The sequence below is a fragment of the Schistocerca cancellata genome, chromosome 4 (assembly GCF_023864275.1).
Source record: "Schistocerca cancellata isolate TAMUIC-IGC-003103 chromosome 4, iqSchCanc2.1, whole genome shotgun sequence".
Lineage (NCBI taxonomy): Eukaryota > Metazoa > Arthropoda > Insecta > Orthoptera > Acrididae > Schistocerca > Schistocerca cancellata.
The window spans coordinates 655,193,587-655,219,171 of NC_064629.1; the positions used below are offsets into that span (position 1 = coordinate 655,193,587).

General features: G+C 37.3%; 1 protein-coding gene across 1 annotated transcript in view; it reads left to right on the forward strand.

Moving 5' to 3' along the window:
* The first annotated feature begins 3,874 nt into the window (after window positions 1-3,874).
* Window positions 3,875-25,585, forward strand: part of LOC126183555 (ubiquitin carboxyl-terminal hydrolase MINDY-3 homolog) — an 82,643-nt gene continuing 60,932 nt past the window's right edge. Inside the window, exons 1-4 of the mRNA XM_049925634.1 lie at window positions 3,875-4,251; window positions 4,330-4,463; window positions 19,813-20,042; window positions 24,587-24,701. Of these exons, the coding sequence (XP_049781591.1) occupies window positions 4,152-4,251; window positions 4,330-4,463; window positions 19,813-20,042; window positions 24,587-24,701 (579 nt within the window). The 5' untranslated portion in view covers window positions 3,875-4,151. The remainder of the gene's footprint in view (window positions 4,252-4,329; window positions 4,464-19,812; window positions 20,043-24,586; window positions 24,702-25,585) is intronic.

The following is a 25,585-nucleotide window of genomic DNA, read 5'->3' on the forward strand; positions in this document are numbered from 1 at the left end:
TACACAGCCAAGTTCAAGGATCACAGATGGCATCAACACGTCTTGTGGAACTCTAAAGAGACTAAATACAAAATTGAAGACCTCTACAAATCCACAGTTCATAGAATATGTTAAGAATTACAAGAGGGTATATTGAAAAGTAATTGCCAAGGCAAAATTTATGAGTAATGACAACTTAGTACGACAGTCTGATAACAAATCAAAAGCCGTATGGGGTATTGTGAAGACTGTAAAAGGAAAGAGATGTGAAGACCAGGATATCATTCTCAAAAACACTGAAAATGTCAATATTAAAAAACAAGATTTGTCAAATTACATCAAAAATTATTTCATAAATGCAACAACTTCATTAAGCTCAAAATTCACATAGCAAGAGAAACCTGAGTTTCCAAAAGCTGCTTGTGGCATGAGGATAGATGCAACAGATGAACATGAAGTGTTCAAAATAATAAAAAGCTTGAAACCTAAAATGTTAGCAAGAGTAGATGAGGTGCCTGTTTATATCATAACAATGACGGCTGCACAAATCACAAGGCCCTTGGCACACGCAGCCAACTTAACATTTAGTGAAGGAGTGTTTCCAGAAAGGATGAAAATGTCAAAAGTGAAGCCATTATTGAAAAACAGCAACAAGCATAAGGTAGAAAACTATCAGCCAATATCCCTCCTTCCAGCATTTTTCAAAATAATAGAAAAATTAATGAAGCAACAAATATCTAAATGAGCATAAGTTACTAAATAGAAATCAGCATGATTTCCAGGCAGGCAAAAATACAGAAACAGCACTAATGCGATACACTGAGCAAATAATCAAAAAGCTAGAAAAAGACAACAGTGTAGTAGGAATATATTTAGATTTCTCCAAAGCATTTGACACTGTCAATCACGGCATTCTTTTAGAAAAACTGGAAGCATTAGGCATTCATGTGACAGGGAAAAAAGTGGTTTGAGTCATACCTACAAAACAGAACATAGATTGTAGGACTGATGTCAGATTACTCCAACCACAAAATAAATTTAGTATAAGATGCAAAAAAAGTGGAAATAGCAGTACCACACGGCAGTAATCTAGCTCCCTTATTGTTCCTTGTCTACATAAATGACTTTCACACCTCAGATGGAGCAGCAAAGGCTATACTATTCACAGATGACACTAGTGTGATAATAGGTGCACCAAAGCAAATGCTGCAAACACCTACTGATCATTAGTAAAGAATGTCCACACTTGGTTTCATGCAAACTGGTTGACATTAAAGGCAAATAAAACAAATTATATGCAGTTTGGGAAAATATGTCAAAATGTAAATCTTGATCTGTTGTGACAAGTTCATAGACAGAGTGGCATCAACAGAATTGCTGGGGATTCACGTAGATGAAAGTCTTAATTTTGATTAACATGTAATGAAACTTGGGCAGAAACTTAACTCAGCTTGTTTTGCTCTTAGAATTATTGTAAATGTTTGTTCTTCAGAGAGAGCCAGAGAGCATATTTTGGCTATTTTCAGTCTCTTGCAACATACAGAATAACATTTTGGGGTTCCACCACTTGCCGTCTAAAACAAACTTTTCTGTTACAGTATATATATACAAAATATACAAATGTGTTTTATATATTAGGACGCACCTTGCAGATTTTCAGACAAATGCCGACTTGCATAACTAGAATGTTCGAAATAGCACAGCACTCCACACTCAGCGAACAAAAAGAACACACACACAAAGGCATGTAAGTCATATGGGTACAAAACTGTACAACATACTGCCAGCCAACATCGGAAAGTTAGAAGAGGAAAACAGATTTAAAGTAGAATTTAAAGAATTTCTACTTGAACAGTGTTTTTACTCGGTAGATGAGTATTAAGGCCAATAAATAATTCTAGTATTGTTTGTATTAAAGCAAAACTGAAACACTGTCTTACATCCCCGAAAGTATCTGTTAATTTTTTAAATCTGATGGACAGCTGTTGAGTGTGGTAAAATCTTTACTGAATTATTGTAGTGAATGTAAGGGTTTCCTGTTTAGCGAAGAGAAAAGTAAAGCCTCAGGGCAAACAGATTATGCAGTTAAAATACTGTTAGTATACATGTATAAAAAGTTGTATTACTGGGTCTTGTATGATCAAGTATTATTCTTTGCACATTTTTTGTACAACTTTGTATGTATTATTCTTTGTACTACTTAATGTAAAATTTCGTATGATCCTTTTGCACAGATAGTTTCCCATAAATTTACATGTACTCCATATAATATTTATTGTCTACAGATGGATAAATAAATAAATAAAAAATAAATATAGGAGAGAGTTGGTCACGTGTTGTTGAAGTGTGCAATACGTTTTCCCTCACTCAGGTAGGATCAGGTTAGGGATAGTTCTGAGCCTCTAAAACCGTAGCAGCAAAGTTTCTCTGGCTGAATTCTATAGCTGACAGAGTCAAAAGACTTGCTGAGACCCACAAGGATAGCAATAACAGATAATCTCGATTTAGACGACGGTAATATAAATGGAACTACATTTTCGACTTCTATTACTATTGGCAGACTAGACAGGAAGTCGTACTGTGATTCACTAAGAATATTATTCACATGCAGATGTTCACTGATTTCTAGCCGTTTGCGATATTCCACTACTTTCGAAAGAATGGGTACAAGAGAGATTGTGTTGTAATTATTATGACAAGACTGGTTACGTTTTGTGCAGAAGAGTAACGACTGTCATTTGTAAGGATAAGGCAAACAGCAAGTGACGAACATTCAGTTAATAAGATACCGTAGTGGATGTATTATTATATCCACAGTTTTTTTATCACAAAATTGGAGAGACTGTAATTGTCTTCCGATTTTGAATACGGTAATTTAGTTTTGCTATTGCAGTTGCAATAGCGCTTTCTTTTACCTCTTTGCATCTGAAGACAGGAATTACATATCTTCAAAATTTTGTGGGAACGTGTTTCAATAATTTGAGTTATGGATGCCATATTTATGACTGTGTTCACTTGCAGCAGTGTTATTGATGAAGCCAGCATATATTACATGACTGAGATACTTTACTTCTTACTGAAATTTTTCTTCAGGGCTGTTTATATAGCTTCGCATAGGTCAATTATTATTCCGCTTAATATTTGTATGGACATTGTTGTTGAAAAATCTAAATTTTTGTGACTACCACTTTCCGGGAATCGCAGTGTCGCTATCAGCTGTTGAAATTATTCTGCTTATACTTGTTATATGAGGAGTTAAAGAATAAATAGATAGTCCTATATACCCGCGTAAATTCACAAGCAATTCTGTTTGCCGTCGTGTTCACAGCTTAATTCGTGCAATAAATTAAAATGTGAAAACTGCCGTCGTTTGAGGAACCACTGCCGGGCCATTTAGAACGCCCTTTCTGTCTGTGACACTTTGTCAACTTTTTAAGAGCTAGTAACGGACACAATCCACAGATGACTTTCCTTTTCTATTGGCTTCTAGCATACAAAATGAATCTCCTATAATGTGAGTTAGTGTCCTGATATTAAATAACCTTTCGACAGGGTAGCCTCTTGGCGTTGAAAGTTCCTTCTGACAACAACAGATGGCGGGCCAGCAGCAGGTTTAAACTGCGCGCGTTGGGCGCATGAGTTATGCGGCGATTTGTTGCAAGCAGAGATCTTCGTATAGGTAACTGCACAGATAGACCGTTGCGCGTTAATCGGTCACATGATATGTAGATGATTTCTCGTTATTCAAATGGGCACGAAATTAAAGCTTGTCTTCTTCTAATTTTGGTGATTGCTTTGGAAGCTCCTTATGAATCCTGAAAACTTTCCTTAAAGATTAGTATGTGAAATTGTTTCTCTTTCATGTTCGTAGACGCCCTCGGCAGTTGTTTATGTCTGTCAATACTCTTTGATTTGCGTTCAAAAGGTGTGGTGACAATGAAAGGTGGGAGCGAAGCAGACAGCAGAATGTACGCTTGTAGATGCGATGTGCTTCTGTCGGTGTACTGTATGTCTTGACTTTACGCCTGCTTAAGTATTGTGTGTCAATTGCTTACATGTTCATTCAAATTTGGTGAGCGGAGTTTCTTGAATCAGTAGCGCGTCACGATATGTAATACAAACAGCGTCATTGTGATTTGAGTTACGAAGTGTTATTGGACATTTGGTAAACGATGGCAGATTTTAGTGGCAACCAGGGAAACGAAATTAATGAGATAAAGAGATTGTTGTGGGGAACAATTAAAGATGATGTATTTCGACGATGGGCCCAGGGTACGTATACAAATTGTCGCCTTATATGTTATGGGATTGCTCTTTCTTTCAGTTAGCATGTAGCAACTTCTTTTGCAGGATTCTGTTTTAGTAGCGACGAACCTACGGCTCTTGTTCAAAATCATGGTGGCCCCTGTGCAGTTATTGCACCAGTTCAGGCGTTCATTTTGCGGAATATTATTACTGAACCAGTGGGAAACAACTGGCGCGAGGTAAGACTTGTTTATATTTTTCTTCACACGTTACGTATTAACTATATGTTGTGTTGGTTTTAGCGGTGAGGTTAGCAGCACGTGAGTTTTACAATTAATGTCACGTGTAAACTTTTGAATTGTTGATAGCAATATTTCAGGGATACAAATGTAACGACGAAAGTGTTATATTGTATGTGCAGGTTTACCATAAGCAGTGTTGATAATGAAAGCTAGTTGTACACGTTCGACATTCTGGCACGTTCTTGGGTGGCTTTCGTTCATGTACTTGCCCACATGTCCTGTTAGTTTTTCTCACGTCCTCTATAACTACAGTAAAATGTTGGTGGTGGTTCTTGGCATTGTGAAGTACTAAACTTGTTAAGAGATATTCGTGTCCATCTTTCAGTTCTTAGGCTGTTAGCCTTTTTTATTTATTTGAGACAGCGTGCATGTAAGAATAGAGTAAGTTTGTACACATTCGGGGCTTTCTCTTCCTACAGTACTGTCCCCAAACTTGCTTCAGGGGTTTGCATAATTGCAATCCTCAGAAATCCCAAAGGAATCACTGATGAGTGTGGATGAATATAGAAAGACATTGTTTTTGTATCTCGGTTAAGTTGCATGTGAAATGATCTTACTCTAAGTGGGACATACTAAACCAATGTTATTAAGGTAGTTCTTGGTGTAGGGTAAAATAAGCGTTGAGTTAGTAACGCTGTTACCTTCTGGAAATATGCTCACAGGTGTGGAATAGGGATGAATATACTGTGAAATGTGGTCTCCCATAACGCAGATAGTAGCCTACAACTAAAATCTGTTGGAGGCAGCGAAAAGTCTTAGATTTAGACTTTTATAACATGAGTGCCAATTACTGAAGTAGAATGTGTGTTTAATTGGTTATGAAATAACATGGAATAGGTTTTGAGCTTGTATTAGATGAGGTGTAATTTGTGTTCTGCTAGATCCATAGGGAGGAGATGCTCCAGCATGTAGAACATGCCAGAAAAGAATAATAATCTATAAATATGCACCAAGAAAAACAAATATGCTAATAATCCTTTCGTATTCCCATGTGAAATACTCTTCATGGATGTGACATAAATAAAAGGAAAATCAGAAACATATTTTTAATTGAAGAGTAATAAATAGCCATAAAATGTTACACTGAGATGCATACGGTAATGCCTAGGGTATTGTATTGTTCATCATCAAACAGAAAAATAATTTTACAACACTTATTTACAACGATCACACTAATGCACTGAATTTGCACACAAGTCAGATTAAAGTATATTGTTATTTTAAATTGAATTAAGTCTTTGTTTTTAAATATTTCTAGAATAATAATTTACTTTTAAAATCGTAAATTTTATTCGAAATTTCAGTATTAAAGATGTATCAGGTGGTACTTAATTGTTTACTTATAAACTGAGTGCTCTTATCGTGTGTGTGAAACCTATCAAAAACATAATTTTGGAAAGTCTGTGCCATTTAAGTTTAATCAATTTTTGCAATAAAGTATAAGAATCTCAGAAGTTAATTCTGTCATTGTCTTATTGCAGGAAGTAAACAATGTTTAGAATGGTCCTTAACATTTCTACAATCACATTAACAGTGATAAGGGACACAACATCGTTTACTTGCATAGATATTCAGTTGCCTTATTAGCAACAACTTCTGAAGCACATTTGCTTTCAAGAACATTTTTAGGATCTTTATCTGAATCATAGTTATCCACTTAATCCTTGAATTTGTAAAAGCTGTTGCTGAAAAGCATTTTTCTAGCATGAACACTGCGTGTTACTACTATTGGCAGCCAGGTGTTTGGCACTTACTGCTGTTTATATGCACACGTCTTAACAAAGTTGCCATTAGTGAGAATCTAAAATTAGAGCTAGGTCTGCTATTTTTTTGGTTCAGTGTGTAACTGTCAACTAATATGAATAAAGCACTTCATGTACCAGGTTTTACATGCAATAGCTCTTTCTCATTGACTGTCAGTAACCTATGTTTAGTACAGACAAGATCTTCAATTATGTTATTAATAAAGTGTGAGAGAATGACTAAAGGAGATTAGTTTAGTTGTCAAGTATAAACATTGATTAAAGGAAACAATTTGGGTTGCTGTGATCTCTGCCTAACTATCACAAATTGCTGTGAAAATCCGGAGAGTACAATCTGTTTTGGGATTAGTTGATTACAGTAGACTGAAAACGGATTGCTTAACTAACCATTATGAATAAAATATTAAGAAGCACAAGTGAATCTGGTCCAAAGGTCATGATCCCTACCCACTTGCATTGCAAAGTTAATATTGATTTAGCATATTAAAAACGTGTGAACATTGAATCAAGTGCATACTGTTCATAGCTATTAAATTTTCTCCAAAATGAAAACTGATGGAAGAACTGTTTCAAAATCATGGGATTAATGTGTGTTTGTTTTTGGGTCATTCATTGCCAAGTAGTCCCACATGGTTATCATGAACTTCAATGAATTTGTAAGCACCCACCCATGTTCCCAATAAATGCTGGTAAAGTTTCATGATCCCCAGTTAAGTTACAGATATACACCCCCTCAGTTTTCAGCAATTTCAGACATATCACTGGCAATGTTCTAGTGTAAGAAACAAATCTAGACCATTTTGTGCAGTTTTTGCTTTATCGTGAAATGAAAATTTCATGAGTAAGTTCCATGTGAATAATTTGGAGTGAGGTCACTAAAGAAACCACCCGGAAAAAAAAAATATCTTTCTTCTTTTATATCACTGGAAGTAATTGTGGGATAGACCTGAAACTTTGCATGTAGTAACTTGCCAGCAGCAAGGCCTTTGTATGTAAAATTTCACTGTACGAATAGTTCCTAATAGTATGCAAATTGAGGGCAAAGTTGAGTTGTGGAAACTCCAAAAATGGCTGTTTTTTATCCCACTTTGACAACTTTTAAGTTTTAAAATTGTGTTGTACTCCTGATGAGCGGGGAGTGAGCTTGTCGAACAATTGGAAAAAAAAATTAAAATAAGTGAATGGGTGTCTTGCAGTTGTATTGCAGCCAGTTTTTCTGCTGTAAGACCCATAGAACCAAACTAGTTATAAATGTCAAAATTTAACTTTCATTGCCAATGCACTGGACATCATTCCACTAAAATTGTTACACAACATCTGCAGCACATGTCCTATAAATTGCCTTTAAAGTTTTGCACCATTAACACAGTGTGTAAATTTTCCTGAAGTTCTTAACAGTATGATTAACATTTTTGATTGATGTTTCACATTAACGAGAATTTTGAATGTGTCTTTATTTTGTAAAACTATTGATGTGCTTGTTTAATTTTGCTTTACAATATATCATTTTGTGTTAGTGCAGTTTGTGGTTTGTGTTGATCTTAAGTCTACTGATGAAAGGCTGTATAACTGTGTTGCTATGGGCCATGGTGGCCTAACCATTGCTAGTTTGTTTTGAAGTGAGAACATCAGCATCCTATTCCCATAAAGACCACAGGTGGTAACTGTGCAACAGCAGCTATGGGTGACCTTTTTTTTTCCCCTGTCGGATCCCAATCCCGATATAGGTTCTTTGCTATGGGATCCCAATCGCGATAGGGGTTTCTTTACTGTGGTATCCCAAGCCTGACACAGCAAGTCCAATAAGGGTTTCTTCACACAAGATCGCAAGTCCCTCCACAGGGTTCCAAACCTGATTACACATTAGTGTCCCAGGCCAAAGCTAGACGAGGTCTCATTTAGAGTCCTGAGCTTAAGTTTGCTCCGAGCTACTTGAATTTTTTAAAAGTTTCATTAATATGCTGTTGAATATTATGAGAGAAACTGTACTGCAGGCCAAGTACTGTCACTGATGACACTTGAGAAGTTTAAAAAATGCAAGGAAATTATCCAAAATCTTGCATGGATCTCAGCTGTTGACAGTGCCTGTCTAGAAAGTCCAATGTTAGAATGGCACCTGATATTTTCAGCAGAAAGGAAAGTGCTCAAAAGAAAAGAAAAAAAAATTATTTTTATATTCATCTTAGTTATTGAGACCTGTAGAATGTCTAGTTGTCCAAAGGTGCTTGGTGTTCTAACTTCATGAAGGAAAACATTTGTTGTCGTATAATCATGGTTTGGTTAAATGTTTTTCATAAATCAACACAATTGTGGTTTCCATTGCAAAGTCAGATGTTGGAACACAACTGGTGAATACATCACTGAAACTTCAGTTTTTAAACGAACAAGTTGTGTGCTAGATAATACAGAGTTTTTGTGAACATCAGCTTGGGACATAGAGCAAAGAACTGAAAACTGTCTATGCACTTTTTTGACAACTGTATATGTAATACATACCAGAACATTTGACAAACCACTTGTTATTTACATTACTATAGTTACATCCAGTTTTTAAGTGAAGTATGAATTTGATTAAAAATGTATGTTTTCTTGTACAGAAAAATCAAAGAATTAAAACAGAAACAACGAATTTAAATGATGACAATTTTAGTTTGGAATATTTGAAATTGGGAAACCAAGGAATCTTTTTGTACATATTGATGTTGCTTGACTTTACATTAAATAAAGCTGGTTTTTGCAAAGCTAACTACATTTCCATAATCAAAAAGTGTGTAACCATTGAACAATAAATTGTGGTCCTGAACAACTTAAATAAAATTTCATAAGTTTGCGTGACATTTAAGATCCTAACAGATTTAATAATATAAATTGTTAGTGTTTCAACATATATTTACTTCCAAAATTATATCCCTGCCTATTCACCTCTCTTACAAAGTAATGGGATGATGAACTTCGAGAAATATTGTGTTTATGTGCTGTATACACTCATAATGAACAGGAATGTCCATGTTCAGTACAGACATATAAGAAAATTAGTGTTCCTGTATAATCTCAAATATACTGTATTCTTTAACAGATAATGTGCATTTTGCATTATGGGAATTAAACATTATCAAATGATAAAACAAAAAAGGTGGTATTGATGAAGGATGTAGCAAATGGGGAGGGGGAGGTGTTGCAGGGAGTCCGGACCCCCATATCACCTAAAGGAAATTACATGTGACCTAGTTGCTATGTATTGAAACTGAAAGATATTTAGATTGTCAATCGTACAATGAAAAACTGGTGCGCGCTGTGGTTTTCCAACAAGGCCCTCAATAGATTTTCATTGTCTATACATTGTTAGCACTATCGGCTATTGCCCATCTATACTTTAGCTGAGACCAACCACTGCACATTGTTGGCCTTAGTGGAGCTCAGTTGTTTTGTTAATCAGTTAAGTCCTTACTTGCCATTGAATTTAATGTAAGTGTTGCTGTTTATTGCTTTTGTTCTTCGTGCTGCTGAGATAGTTTCTAATCACAGGTAATTTTGTAACAAGAAAGGAAAACCAATTTTGATTTGTCCACTATCATTATGGTAAGTTAAAAATACCCACTGCTATAATAACCGAAATACCTCTCTATAGCAGTTTAATGTTAGTACTGGAGTCATTGTTTGGAGACTGGTAGACCTTTCGGGTTACAATATTTCACAAGGCAGCAGAGTGGTAAATGTAATTGCAAATAAAATTAAATTAAAATCAGTGCTCCAGAATACACTTGAGTTCCTGTGTTACCTAAAAATCTCATTGATAAACAAAAATATCACCGAAATGGCAATGGTTGCATCTCTGCTCAAAATTCGATCTTTAGTAGCCCAATGGTATGTTATCAGATTTGGTCTGCCGGGCAGACCTCAATTATGAAAACCAGTTCAGATAGGAACGATGGGAACAGGTATGTGATGACAGCACATTCTATAGTTCATTTATTTCTAAAAGATTTTTGCAGTGGTTTGGTTGAATTAGTCAGACACAACATACCTTTCCTCCATAATCTATTCATGCATGTTTTCAGATGTTCTAGGATTTTAAACTGTAATTGTTTTTAAGACGAAGAAACATGTATATAAAAGTATTTTGTCATCACTTTTGTAAGAGTACTTATCTTGATTTGGGGAATAATTCTTTCTCAGCCAGGCGCATTTAATTTTAATGTTGGTTTGGGTAAGATTTCAACAATGTGTAATTCAGTGATATTTACATTGGAAGGCAGCTAGCAATCGTCATTTTGTACTCTGTATCTGTGTATAAAGGTTACTCACTTTTAGAGCAATATATCACGTCTTCACATTTTACTGCAAGAAAGTTGTTCCACTGTGAAATTTCTTATTTGTAATATGCTTGGAACAAGGAGTGAGATTACAACTCTTGTGTATGTGTAAATAAACCTCAGGTAAATGATAATGTGTGAGGTATGTAACAGTTGAGCTCATCAGCATCAAAGGCTGTATTACCACATTATAATGAATAAACGTAAACTCATATGTTACATCGTACATTCCAAGTCTAGTTTAAATCAATACATGAATCACTGTTAATATTCCAAAACTGTAGCGCATAGTATTTGTGTATTCCATTTTGTGTTATAAATAAATTTGGTTGCTGTAGTTTAAAGTTGACTATTAAAATAATGATTTAAAAAGTTCTTGATCACTTAAGGATATTGAAGAATTTTAATTGCATAAAATATCTTAATTTGAATTGAGGTATTTCGGATGCTTTGATGTGCTGAAGGAATTCAGAGAACGTTTCAGATAAGTTGGAAATTTGAATACAAGGTTGTACTAGAAGTTGGTTATTGTCAAAAGAGGTTTGAACCCTTTAACACCATAAATTATTCAACCAACCTTAAGATTCTTCTGCTCTGTGATAGTGAACCTTTCTAATAGAAGGCTGAGCTGTGTTTTGTTAGTAAAGAGGGAATACATTAAAATAATGTTAATCCATTTGTGAATAAAGTGAAGTTATCATATTGACAAATTAAGAAATTTTGAGAATATATGTTATAATTATTTAAAAAAAGCAAATTATGTATGTAAGACTAAAAAATAAATTTGATTCATAATAAATAAGAACATAACCCTTTTTAAGATCCTTTATAACGTATCATACCTTCTTGTTGACAAATTCCTATCTATGTCCTTGTATCAATCTCTTCATTCTGCCATACTGGCCTAAATCTTGGCACTTTACAAGCTGGAATAGCTGCAATAATCTAGTTTCAAAACCCAGTGCTTGTCATTCCCTTGCTGGCGAATAAAATGAAGTTGATGGACCATGTGAGTGAATAAAGCTTAATAAAGCATCCTTCTGCTCACTGACAGTTTCATGGACGTTTCCAGTCCAACACACTTTTTCATGAATGTATGCAGTATATTGCCCTTGATGGAGATCCAATGTTAATATACATCCTTCTCTACCATCAATAAATTTGATCACAAAAGGTAATAGATTGTTTGAAACGGCTGGTCTGAATTGTTTCATCTTCTTGCAGCGGTGTACCGTAGGTCTCTAGAAGAGCGTAGCGTTCCAAAGGATTGGAAAAGGGCACAGGTCATCCCCGTTTTCAAGAAGGGACGTCGAACAGATGTGCAGAACTATAGACCTATATCTCTAACGTCGATCAGTTGTAGAATTTTGGAACACGTATTGTGTTAGAGTATAATGACTTTTCTGGAGACTAGAAATCTACTCTGTAGGAATCAGCATGGGTTTCGAAAAAGACGGTCATGTGAAACCCAGCTCGCGCTATTTGTCCACGAGACTCACAGGGCCATAGACACGGGTTCACAGGTAGATGCCGTGTTTCTTGACTTCCGCAAGGCGTTCGATACAGTTCCCCACAGTCGTTTATTGAACAAAGTAAGAGCATATGGACTATCGGACCAATTGTGTGATTGGATTGAGGAGTTCCTAGATAACAGGACGCAGCATGTTATTCTCAATGGAGAGAAGTCTTCCGAAGTAAGAGTAATTTCAGGTGTGCCGCAGGGGAGTGTCATAGGACCGTTGCTGTTCGCAATATACATAAATGACCTGGTGGATGACATCGGAGGTTCACTGAGGCTTTTTGCAGATGATGCTGTGGTGTATCGAGAGGTTGTAACAATGGAAAATTGTACTGAAATGCAGGAGGATCTGCAGCGAATTGACGCATGGTGCAGGGAATGGCAACTGAATCTCAATGTAGACAAGTGTAATGTGCTGCGAATACACAGAAAGATAGATCCTTTATCATTTAGCTACAAAATAGCAGGTCAGCAACTGGAAGCAGTTAATACCATAAATTATCTGGGAGTACGCATTAGGAGTGATTTAAAATGGAATGATCATATAATGTTGATTGTCGGTAAAGCAGATGCCAGACTGAGATTCATTGGAAGAATACTAAGGAAATGCAATCCGAAAACAAAGGAAGTAGGTTACAGTACACTTGTTCGCCCACTGCTTGAATACTGCTCAGCGGTGTGGGATCCGTACCAGATAGGGTTGATACAAGACAGAGAGAAGATCCAACGGAGAGCAGCGCGCTTCGTTACAGGATCATTTAGTAATCGCGAAAGCGTTACGGAGATGATAGATAAACTCCAGTGGAAGACTCTGCAGGAGAGACGCTCAGTAGCTCGGTACGGGCTTTTGTCAAAGTTTCGAGAACATACCTTCACCGAAGAGTCGAGCAGTATATTGCTCCCTCCTACGTATATCTCGCGAAGAGACCATGAGTATAAAATCAGAGAGATTAGAGCCCACACAGAGGCATACCGACAATCCTTCTTTCCACGAACAATACGAGACTGGAATAGAAGGGAGAACCGATAGAGGTACTGAAGGTACCCTCCGCCACACACCGTCAGGTGGCTTGCGGAGTATGGATGTAGATGTAGATGTAGTTGGAAAAAACTATTTTTCTGTCATTCCTGCTAACAGTACGCTTCTGTTTAAACATCTATTCTTGTGTGGATTTATTTTGTTCACTTTTTTCTTAGCTGAAGAAAGCAAATATAATGTTATTAATCTCTTAAGTATAGAAGCAAAACAGATGTAATAGGTGCAAGAATCTGCCTATTAGCTAGCCATGGCAAGCTCGTTCTCACTGTTAACTGCTTTGTTGTACGTGCAACCCCCTCATAAGGTGACTTTCCATGACTTCTAGCAAAAAATAGCCATTCTGTTGCACGCCAAAGACTTTTGTTGTGATAGCACAAACTGAGAAACTTTTGTATTGGGTGCTGGAGGTATCACTGAAATACTTTGTGGCATATCAGAGTGAAGTGTGTTTTTACATATTTGATCATTACCTTGAAGAGAAAAAAAGAAAAAGGCACTGTGATTGTGTTAAAACACATATGGTCACTGACAACACACGCATTCATACTTTCCACCTTCCGATTTCGACAAGAATAGATGATAAATGTGTGGATTGTTGCTTGAGAAGTATCCCGGTGGGGACATTACACTGCCTCTTGAACATTAAACAAACAGTTTTTAGCAAAATCCATTAAGATAATAAGCTTTTCTTCCTTTAGATCACACGTAAGGACTAAATATATGAACTTTGATGCTTGGTAATGTAATGACATGACAGGCTCAAAAGTTTTTGTCCCTACTCCTTCAATAAATTCATCCACAGCCATCTGCTTCGTGTTCCCAGTGTCCCTGCCGGATTGGATAGATTGCTCCTACACAAAAATTTCCTGTGGATCAAGATCTGTGTGAAAGCTTGTAACTTCAGATGCTGCAGTTTCTTGGTCCAGGACACTTTGCATATCAATAAAGCATGCATTCTTTAGATTAAATACTGAAAAGTGCTTTGCTGAGAAGCTCTTTATAATTTTCACTTATTGCTGCTCCACTCAGTGTAAGCTTAACATTCTGATGACCTACAGGAACGCAAACTGCATACATTTCAGCTCGTCCAACTGTTACACACCCTTTTGGTCTAAATTTACAGTGTCTGCATCTGCTAACTGAAGGGATCACATTGTTAAAACACGAAGTCTGCAGACACCAGTTACTGAATGCTGGCCACTATTTTGATGAGTGTGAAGTTTGATTCTTCCTACATTTTGGGCAATGGGCATGAAGATGGCATAGTGAAACACTGAAACTGATCCCATAAGTAAAATAAAATTTGAAAAATAGATGGCTGAAGGTGTTTCTGATTTGCTGTTTTATATTGAACAGCAGAAGTCTCTGAAACATTCTGTATAAAGATGGACTTAGAGATTTGCTGGTAATTGTCTTCCTTGCGAGTTTACAGGAATAATCTCATTCTCTGCCTTAAGCTTTGAGCATGTTTTACCATTCTTTCCGATAGTTCAAAATGTGGTGGTGTTTCTCCAGTGGTCTGGCTTATAGGTGTCGAGGTTAAAATTTGTGTCTGTTCTTTGATTGGATTCCTGCATCTTGCTCTTCAGTTAAATTGACAAATGTGTGTGGTCAGCATAGTTTCCATGTTGCTTGCTTTTACTGGCCTCTTCAGTTTACTGAGTCACACCTATAGAATTTGTGATGTGATTCCTAATAACACTGTTGAATTTTCTGCGTCTCGTACTGAGGCTTATCTCTGGTCCTCACAGTTTGTAGGAGAAGCATAAGTTGATAAGTGAATGTTTCTCTTCATTTGGTGTGAATGACTTTGATGATGAGGCCAATAAAACTGCCACCAGATATTTACTTATTACAATCTTGGAAGCTGGACAGATTTTCTGACTTGGCTTGATGTTATGAACAAGTTTCATCTAGCTCTTGTTAGCATTCACTAAAATCAAACAGTTTCAAAGCAGCTATCTGTACATAGAAAATTACACACTTAAATGCTCCAGCTCCTTGCTGCCCAGTTGAGCAGGAGAGTGAACTGCTGCCTTCTATGTTCATTGCTACTCAATCACGGAAGTATTACTTAGGAAACACCATTGGCTCAAATTGCAGTTCACTGAAAGTACGCACATTGTATAACACTAGATTGTAATGTTTGCATGGCCTCGCGAAGCACATGCAACTTACACTGAGTCTGAGAACCCACACACCATGCTGCAAACACAGCAATAAAATGCAGATAGTATGTACAAGGCCCCCAAGAATGAAACAAACATAAGTATAGCTGACTTTTAAACTTGCTGTTGACATATTTTCTGTAAAATGTGTATCATATTTTTTCCGTGTCAAATTAGTTAAGTAGTGATAGGTAGTATATTTGTTTAAAAGTGCAGAAATGAGGACATTTAAACCTATGGCTATTTGACAGACTTAATTTCATCCAAAAATCACAAAACACTCAGTTTATAGTGAATTAAATGCAGTACTCTATGATATTGATTATGAATGGAGAAAGTATTTGTGAAGACACTTTGAGCACACCCACCAGCTGCACTCTCACTAATTTTCTTTATCCTCTCCCCTCTCCAGTACTGTTGAGGTGCAGACCATCTGTAGTGTAAGCCCGACTCCTTAAATTTCCCACTCACACCAGTGAAATGTGCACCCGGTCGGCAGTCAAAGCCATCTCCAGCTCTGTGTTGACTGATATTGTTAAACATGTGTGCTTTATAGATAATGCGACCACATTGTAATTGGCAATATGTTGTGGATAAAGTGACTTCTTTAGTTGAAAATGAATATTTTCAAAATGCCAGAGGTTGTTAGGGCATAAATTGATGTGTGTGTGCTATGCAAGACAGAATGGGAATGTGTGCCATAACCCAGTAACAAATTTTTTTAGTGTTTGAAATGAGTTACACATGCTGAAATGAAATGAGTGTATCGCTGGGGATGAGCAACATCAAGGAAGCACCCTCAACAATTCCACCAGAGTACACTACCATAAGAAAAGTATATGCAGTTAAAGTACTTAAAAGAGTGGATCTATGCAGACAAGACTGAGAACATAACCATGGACACCAGACACACAGCTGGGCATCTGACTCACTTTTGGTTGACGATTTTGCTATCTGTTGTCATTCTCCAGAGACTAGTCTCATTAAGCAGCGTCTTCAGTGATGCATCGATCATCTTTACTCGTGAAGCATCGACAGTGGCTTCCCCCCCCCCCTCCCCCCCCCTCCCCCCCCCCCACCAAAAAATCTGTTTGTTTGAATTTATGGTGGCACAATTGGTTGCTTCCATTGTATTTACATCCTCAACCTGTTGATCTTGTGTTCGTTGAAACTATGAAATTCCTGGGGCTCATGCTTGGTAGGAAACTTTCTTGGTCCACCCAAGTGTCTTGTCTGGCAGCCCGCTGTATGTGGTCCCTCAATGTTCTGTGTGTCCTCAAGGGTACTTCCTGGGATGTAGATTGAAACACCCTCCTCTATTTATGCCTGTCGCTTGTCTGTTAGAAATTAGACTGTGTGTTTCATTTTTGCATCTGTACATCCATTCCTCTTATGCCATCTCAGTACTATCCACCATTGTGGCAACCATGTGGTCACGGGCGCCTTTTACACTAGCCCAGTTCAAAGTTGTATGCACAAGCTGCTGAACTACCACTGTCCTATCGCTGTGACTTTCTTCTCAGCAGATATGCATGACATTTGTCTGCCATGTGTGGCCACCAATCCTGTGTCTCCTCCTTCGATGACTCCTTTGTTTGCCAGTATGGGGTGCATCCATCTTCTGTTACCTCCTGGAGTTATCTTTCAGCTCTTGCTCTGGCCGCGTAACTTCACGCTACTTGCAACTTTCCCGGTGGGTGTGAACCCATCACCACCTTGGTTTCGTGCAGTGGGCCGTGTTCACCTTGGTGTTCATTCTCTTTCTAAGGTCACTACTCCAGCCTCGCTCTATTGCCTTCAGTTTCACAACCTTCGCATGGGACTTTGCGATAGTACCTTTATGTACAGTGATTTCTCTCTGTCTGACCATGGTGTTGGGTGTGCCTTCATCATTGGCGCTATCGTTTTTTGGTATCGGCTTCTGGAGCACTGCACAGTGTTTACAGCAGAGTTCTTCACCCTGTATCAGGCCACACAGTATATACAATGCCACAGGCTTTTCAATTAAGTCATCTGCTCAGATTCTCTTAGTATCCTTCAAAGCCTTTGTGTGCTGTAGACTGTCCATCCCTTTGTGCAGTGGATCTGGGAAAGCTGTAACTTGCTCACTTTCAATGGAGGCACTGTGATGTTTGTGGGTTCCTGGTCACGTCGGTCTGACAGGAAATGGGGCCGCTGACACTGTTGCGAATGCTACAGTCCTCGTACCTCAGGCCGCTAGTTCTTACAGCCCCTCTGATCTTTGTGTTGCTGTGTGTCAGCAGGTGGTGTCACTTTGGCATGACCGCTGGTCCTCCCTTCATGGGAACAAGCTCTGGGTTATTAAGCATCTCGCAGCAACTTGGACGACCTCCTCTCGCTGCAAGATAATTTTAACTAGGTTGTGTATTGGATACTGATTTTTTAGCCATTGACATTCGTAAGTGATGCTCTTCCACCACTTTGTGCACATTGCTCTCAGCTTTTGACTGTGTACCATTTCCTGGTGGAATGACCTTGGTTTAACTGCTTACATTCCTGTTTGTTTTTGCTGTCTGAGTTATGGGCCATTTTAGCGAATGATGCACAGGCTGTTGATCGTGTTTACTTTTCATCTGTTATAGCAATATGGCAAAGATCATTTAATTTTTAGTTCTGGACCTTTCCCCATGTACCTGATTTTTAGCTGTCTTCTGTTCCGACAATTGGGATTGGTGTGTAGTCATTTTTAACTCCTCTCTTTGTCTTCTTGTTATCAAGTTTTGATATGGGCACATATGACCCTAGTTGTTTTTGTGCCCTAAAAGAAAACAAGACGAAAACTAGACGTGTAAGAGTTTGAAAGCCTTACCACTCCTCTACTCATCCAAGTGCCTTTCGGAGAACCTCATACTCGGACATTACGACTTTGTAGCAAAACCCTCAGTTAATTATGCCTCATATTGCCTCACAAAGGCCAGGAGGGGTCCACTCAGAAAACAATAGGTCAAGGAGAGAAAGATCCTGAGCAAGATAGCAGGACCCGTAAGAGAAGAGGAAGGCAATGCAGAATCTGGTATGATGATGAGCTTTACAAACATCACTAGGACATAATCGCATATGTAAGGAGGTTTAAGGAGAAGGTGCCTGACCTATGGGCGCGTGACCCCCACGTGAACCCTAAATGACTCACCAACAGGATCTCCAGTGACACACAGATGGAAGGCCACAAAGAACAAGTGAATTGTATTGGTAAAGTTAGATCTGGAAGAACTGGCATTCCTGCAGGAGAAAACATAAGACCACCTGAGGTTTTGGCAAGCTTGTCTGACAGGGAGTTTTACCAATGTTCCTTACTGTAAGAGACCACAGTGACCAAGTGGGTGCAGGAGAGAGATGGCTCATAGCCAGAAAATGGAGTGCTAAAAGAAGAAAATAAGAATCCCCACCAAAGAGTACATCTTTGGTCCTCATTAATACCAATTAATAATAATAATAATAATAATAATAATAATAATAATAATAATAATTCCATTATAATTAACCTGTTGTTATAATTATTTAATTGTAATTAACTTGTAAATACAATTGTAAATTTGTACCAGATCTGGTCTTCCACCCAGATTTCCTGTATTGTACTAGCAATTGCCTTAATCATTGAGCTGTATCAGCATGCCCTTGACCTCCTGGAAAGACTGTCAGTTAAACATTATAGTGATGTAAGCAAAATATGTACACTTACGGAATCTAAAACTAAGTCTGTGATTAGATTGGGTGAGGCAAAAAGGAAGTAACATCCTTGTACATACATTATATTCCCTTTGTCACAATTCCTGTGTTAGCTTGTGAAATGCAGAGATCACACAGAGTTAAGTACGTGCATAATGGCTCTTGAGGTTTTGCATTCAGACAAGTTTCCTATCTTGAGAGTTATCCTAGAGTGAGTCATTGTAGTGTTCACAGTAAACCAGTATCCATTAATGATGTGGCAATAATCAACACTTACAATTATAACAAAGAATATATTGCAATTTGTTTCTCCGGGTGCTGTGATAGCTGTGTTGTTTTATGTTTATTATGTTTTCATATTATGACAAGGTATATTTCTAAACAGGTGGCTCACTGAACCAATCTGCTGCTTTATTGTAAACAATTTCATCATTCATTCAAATGCATCTGCAGAGGCATTTTAATGTGTACCATTTTTATGTCAGTGTTTGGAATATTTCCAACCAATTAATTGTTCATGTAGTGTGTGGGACTGGTGTAAGAACAAAACATGCTGTGCGAAAAAAGTAGCACGTTAAGACAAGACAGCTATGTTCATTTAATTTGCACATCTTGATACATTATCAGTTTATGAGCAATAAATTTGTGTACTTCTGTATGTTGTTAAATTTTATCCATGTCATTTCAAAAATAGGTGCAAGTGTGTGCTAATTTTTGTCAGTTTCATTTGCTTTATTCATATATATGTGTGTGTATATATATATATATATGTGTGTGTGTACAAAATGTTTCATTAGGTTGAGCAAGACACTCAGAATGAGCTCCTCGTTGGTGCCATATGTGAAATATTGGTTCAAGCAGCTAGGCAGAATGGAGGAAGATTCGTCTTAGTTGATACTTGCGATTCACCGACAGCTACTCCTAGTCCCAATAATGACTCCCCGACTCTTGACCATTCATCGGGGGACTATATAGAGCAGCCAGCAGATGAGAGCTGCTGCCAGAAGCAGTTTCATGCTCACTTAAGGTAAATATAATAAACTTGAATAAACAGCCTGGATTTGCATGATTTGTTATTTTTACAAGAATTGCTGGATGGAGTAGATAATTGGAAAAATAACTGTTGTGTTGTTTGTTTTTTGTTACGTTTAAAACCAAGTAAGGCTGGGCGTAATTATCACTGTCTGTTAGCAGGTTGTTCTGTAGTAGTGAAAATTTTGCTGTTGAAAACAATTATTTTGCATAATAATTTTTCCACCTGTAGACATTTTAATATTTTGAAAGTGATCAAGATTTTAGATCACTTGAGGACTTTCACTCTATAAGAGTTTACTTTTCTTACATGCAACTGTAGTCTCAACCTGTGCAAGGCCACAGGTATTTTGTGCATTTCGATGTGTCGCATTTGCTAGTAATAGTGCGAATGCAATTTCAGAAAAAAATTTAACCTTGGTCACATGGGTAAGTTCTTTTGCGTGTAAGTTCCTGAGACATTGTACTGTGTGAGACATTTTTAGTGCAGTAGCTGTTTTAAGGGACCAAGTTTCTTATTTTGGAATTGATGATTATGACCATTAGTTGCCATTACAGCTGATAATTAACTAAAAAGGAAGTTTTCCATCATTGTAATTTAATGTTGTACTTTTTCACAGCTGTTTTTTGTGTTCCTCAAAACGGTAGTTACCCTTTATTTTGTAGAAATCTAATTTTTATTTGTTGTGGTGAAACATTTTATAGAGACAGTCAGTAATAAGTGGAGCTTCTGTAGCCAGTTGTACTGTGTAGAAACAGAAACTAAGCTCCATAAACAAGTTATTGCATTTTATTCATATAGAGAGTAGGTTTTTCCATTTCTTAGACCTGCGATAGCTTAATATTGTGGTACACGAATTAAAACTTTAGTTAAATACTAATACTTGAGGGAATAGATTCCAAATTCCTGTTTACGTATACTGATTTCCATTTGCATGGTTATCTTAAAGAACTATTTCTCATTTTATCAAACTAAATTGTTTGTTATTTATAAACAAAAGATCATTGTACGGTACTTAGAAACCAGCCAAAGTAATGCATTTGTTAAGACACTGGTTTTGAAATAGAGAGAGAATGGGTGTCCTTTCAGCCAATGTGATTAGGTAATCTGTGGTTTCACAAACTCACTTCAGCAGAGTGCCAGGATTCTTATTTCAACAAGGCCTTGTCAAGTCTGTTTATATTTGTGAGTATATGTTCCTTTGGTTTTTCCATGTGATAAGCTGGCAAATTCTGTATCATTGTAAAATGATCAGTGCCTGAATAAAAAACTCAGTTCTGTGGAGAGAGATTCTATAAAAATATTCCACTTCAGCTGCTGGCTCTGTGTGATTATATGTATTTTTTTAAAAAAAGTAAACTCGCTGCCCAATATAGTACTGGATATGTGTAAAAGTTCAGCAAATTATGTCGGAAAACAGATTATAACACATACAGAGAAATTTTCTTATGAATGGTCTCTCTTGGCCACAATACATTTTCCTAATCCATCTGAATGGTGGCATTAATGCTGTTCTTGCTGATACAAATTCCTCAGATATCAAGCTTGCAGATATTCAGTAATTTTGTGTCTGTATCTGTTGAACAAGACTGATGTAATGTGTTCAGTATTAGGAAAAGGGTAGATTGTTAATCATCGTAAAGATGACCAATGAGCTGCAGACAGGCACAATTAAGACTGTTAAATATTGTAAGATAGCAGTCTTACCTTTTTCGTAACATTGTTGCTATTCCAACTTTGAGTTTGCATTGTTTGGTGTTTTTTGTTGTTACACTTGCTGCCAGTTCCCTATAGCCCACATTTTTATATCTTGTTGCCAAGGTTGTTTCCACTGTGTTGCAGGAATGTCACTGGGAAGCCCTTAGACATCCTCCATACATCCTAAACTATCCCCAGGAAATATCCATATTTTTGGATCACTGAGGAAAGGCATTTGTGGTCCTTGATTTGTTTCGGACGAAGAGGTGCACATCTAGGTACAATCTGGATTCAATAGGCAGCCACAGACATTTTTCATGAAGACTTCAGCCTGCTTGTCTGAAAGTGGGATAAATGTATAGTGTTTACTTTTAAAATAATAAACAGTTTTAATACTTTTCCGTCTGTCTCATTTGAATAACCACTTATAAAATGCACCTCCTTTGCTGTAGATCAAAAAACCCTCAAACTATTAATTTTTTCTGGCTGACAGTGCTCTTTTTAGTCATTGTGATACATAAATTGAATATTGGGAAAGTACGATGTTGTTGCGCCCCTTCCCCCCCCCCCCCCCCTCCCCCTTCTTCTCCCAACCACCCCACATAATGTTGCAGTAGCCAGCTCCATAGGAGAAACAGTGATGTGCATGGTCACCTGCATGATTTTGTGGGTTTTTCAATGTATATTGTCTCCCCTTGGCTTTTCACTGGTGTTTCTGGAGTTACTGCATTGGATTCTTCCTGCAGCAGCTACATAAGGTGTACTATGCAGGCATCATAATTTTATGAGACAGGTTCATGACTGGGAGTATTAAACAAACATCTCCTGAAAGTTAAAGGGTCCCCTGGTTTTGTTTTAGGTAGTGGACAAATAATGGCCTTTCAGACTCGATTGAGGTAAAGATATGGTGTCCATCTAGGCCAGGCTCATCAAATTCTACCCCATGAGGTAAGTGCACCCACTAACTTGGTTGTGGGCAGGCACAAGCAGTGTAGGCTACCCACCAGGCAGCCCTATAGCACACATTCTGTGCACACCGTAGTCACTTGGCCACCCTCATCAGTGAGCTGTTGACCAGTGTTTTAAGATCTTGTAGGCCATGGTTCAACTACCTGCCTGCCTGCCTGCCTGCCTGCTCCTGTATCAGCTCCTTGTCCACCCCTATGCACTGGTATTTACTCAAAAAATATTCTTCAGTCTTTTGTTGCCCTTTGAACATTGTAAAGACTTATTGAATTAAAACTGATATAGGCTGGAAGATGGGACACTAATCATAGGTTTGAGCTCATGACGAGAGTAGTCAGTTAAACTGATTTCTACTACAGTTATGTACTTCATTTACTTGAACTGCATCGGATGGCACATCACTTACAGTTTTAAAACTATAGTTTTCTCTAGATCCTGTTAAATGAGAAGTTAGCTTAACTGCCGCACATGATAAATGTGGAACAAGAGGTGGATTAGGTGATGTTATTAATGACACTAAAGTTTCATGTCTGGGAGGTGAAATTGTAAGTGCTGCTACTAGGTGCATACAAATGTGGAGGGGGGAAAAAGGTCCTAGCTAGACATTTCATACCCTATCTTGACACTAAAGTTTGGACAGTACAGGCACTATGAAAGAGATAATGAAAATGTTTCAAGTGATAATTTATCTGATAGTTTGACAACCAAAAAATAGTATTATTGCGTAATACTGTACAGGAAGTTCATAAATGACTACACTGGTGTGATCAGGAGACACTGATTTAACTGTGGCATGTTGGAGACATGCTGAACATGACTGTAGCAAGCCACCGATAAGATATTTTTTCGTGTCTCTATGCTTGGTACGTGACTCTATTCCATACATCTTATTAATTGCTTTGAAAAAAATCAGGACATTGGAGACAGTTATTTGATCATTTAAAAACACTCAAAGTGCACTTGAAGCAATGGATGCATTGTGGATTTGGATATTATCTAAAAGGGCATGCTGAAATGTAATGCCTCAGAATTTTTTACCTGAAAACTGTTAAGGCTTTCTAAATAAAACAAATGTTATTAACACTATAAATCTTTATTATTCATGTATAGGTATTTTCAGCCCACTGCCACTAGAGGGCTCTGAATTGAAGCATGTAACATGGTGGTGCATAACTTAACTTTGTCAGTATGTGAGAAACAGCGTGCTATAATTGCATTTTGAATTCAAAGTGTTTGTCTGCACTTGTAGCGCCCTCTCCTAGAGCATTACAATGCCAGTGTGCACGAGTGCTGTGACATCTAAATTAGTGTGATGCCTTGGGTTCACTGCCATCATCCTCCTCCATACAGACCCGACCTGGCCCCCATCTGATTTTCATGTATTTAAGAATTTAAAGAACAGTTTCGAGGTCTTCACTTTGACAGTAATGAAGTGGGTCAAGCAAAAGTGAGGTTGTGGATCAGTCAGCAAAGGCAAATATTCAACAGTGTCCGTACTGATGAACTGGTTTCTCTTTGGGAGAAATGTATTCATCGTGAGGGTGGCTACGTGGAGAAATATGTAGACATGAAGAATAAAGGTGCAGAACATTAATGATGTTTGTTTTATTTAAAAAGCTTTAAGTATATTCACATAAAAAATTTGGAGGCATCACTTTTCAGCACACGCTTGTACTTTTTACTCCGGGGACAGTTAATAGATCTGCAACATCTGTTTTTTGTGTAGTAAATCCAGCTTTTAGATAGATTCATCTGTGATAAAGGTAAATTGTCTAGGAAAATAGGACATCTTGCATAGTAATTAACTTCATAACTGTAAAATAATATACTGCCTATTGCGTGAATGCCTGTGACATTACATAAATTTGTTGTAGAGTCCTCACGTTTGAAAATAAGGAGGAGGTAGAGACATTTTATCTGCAAAGGATATACACATTACAAGGAACATATGGTGTTCTACTGTTTCTGTATTCGGTAATCATGACAAAGGTAATGTATTTTTGTTTTGCACTAGGTTTTTGAGCCTTTCAGTTTCTCTTTATGTGCTTTTTAAATTAATTTTCATTCAGTCAAATTTTTAGGTAGCAGTTAAGTTCAGTTTTATGTAAAAATAGTAATACATTGTAACAAATGCTGTTTTTGTACTTGATGTTTCATCTGTGGGCAGCATAAAGAGCTGCCTGCAGGTGTTGCTTTAAATGCTATTGCAGCTAATGGTTTTTTATTTATAAAGCAGTTTTCCTGTTTAGTCTTCCATGTTAATTTTATTGATAAACATAGTAATTTTATTAGAGTGAAACTGTTTTTCTTTCTCTTGTATGGTGGAGATTCCTGAATCCATACTCATTACATTTTACCTTTAGAAAAAGTTTTTTCTGGAGGACAATTTCTTGTATTGTTTAGAAGATGGATTGCATGCCATTCATATGTTGTGGAATTGTATTTAGTGTGTTGTCTGCCTGCTTTTTGTGTTAAAATATTGCTTGACAGATGTGCTGCAGCTAGTGTGCCCTTCAGTACACCCATTCAGTGTATATATAATGCAACATGAAGGTCCAAAGTTGGTGAGAAAGTTTGTTAATTCCAGAAATGAAAATGAAAGCTCCAAAACTAGCTACAATAAGGTAATATATTTTTAATGTGATATACGACATGCCTGTTTTGTCTTAGTGCCATTAACAAGTGACCTACGAAAATAACGTTACTTATATCTCGTTCGAAGTGATAACCATATTACGTCTGTAGTAGATTTATCTTTAAAGTCTTGGTAAGTATATAATTTTTTGTAGTTACCTACTGTAAAATTACGTTTTTGACACATATTTTGACATTCCAGTATTTTGACAGTTCAGTTCTTTATGATGATGCTATAT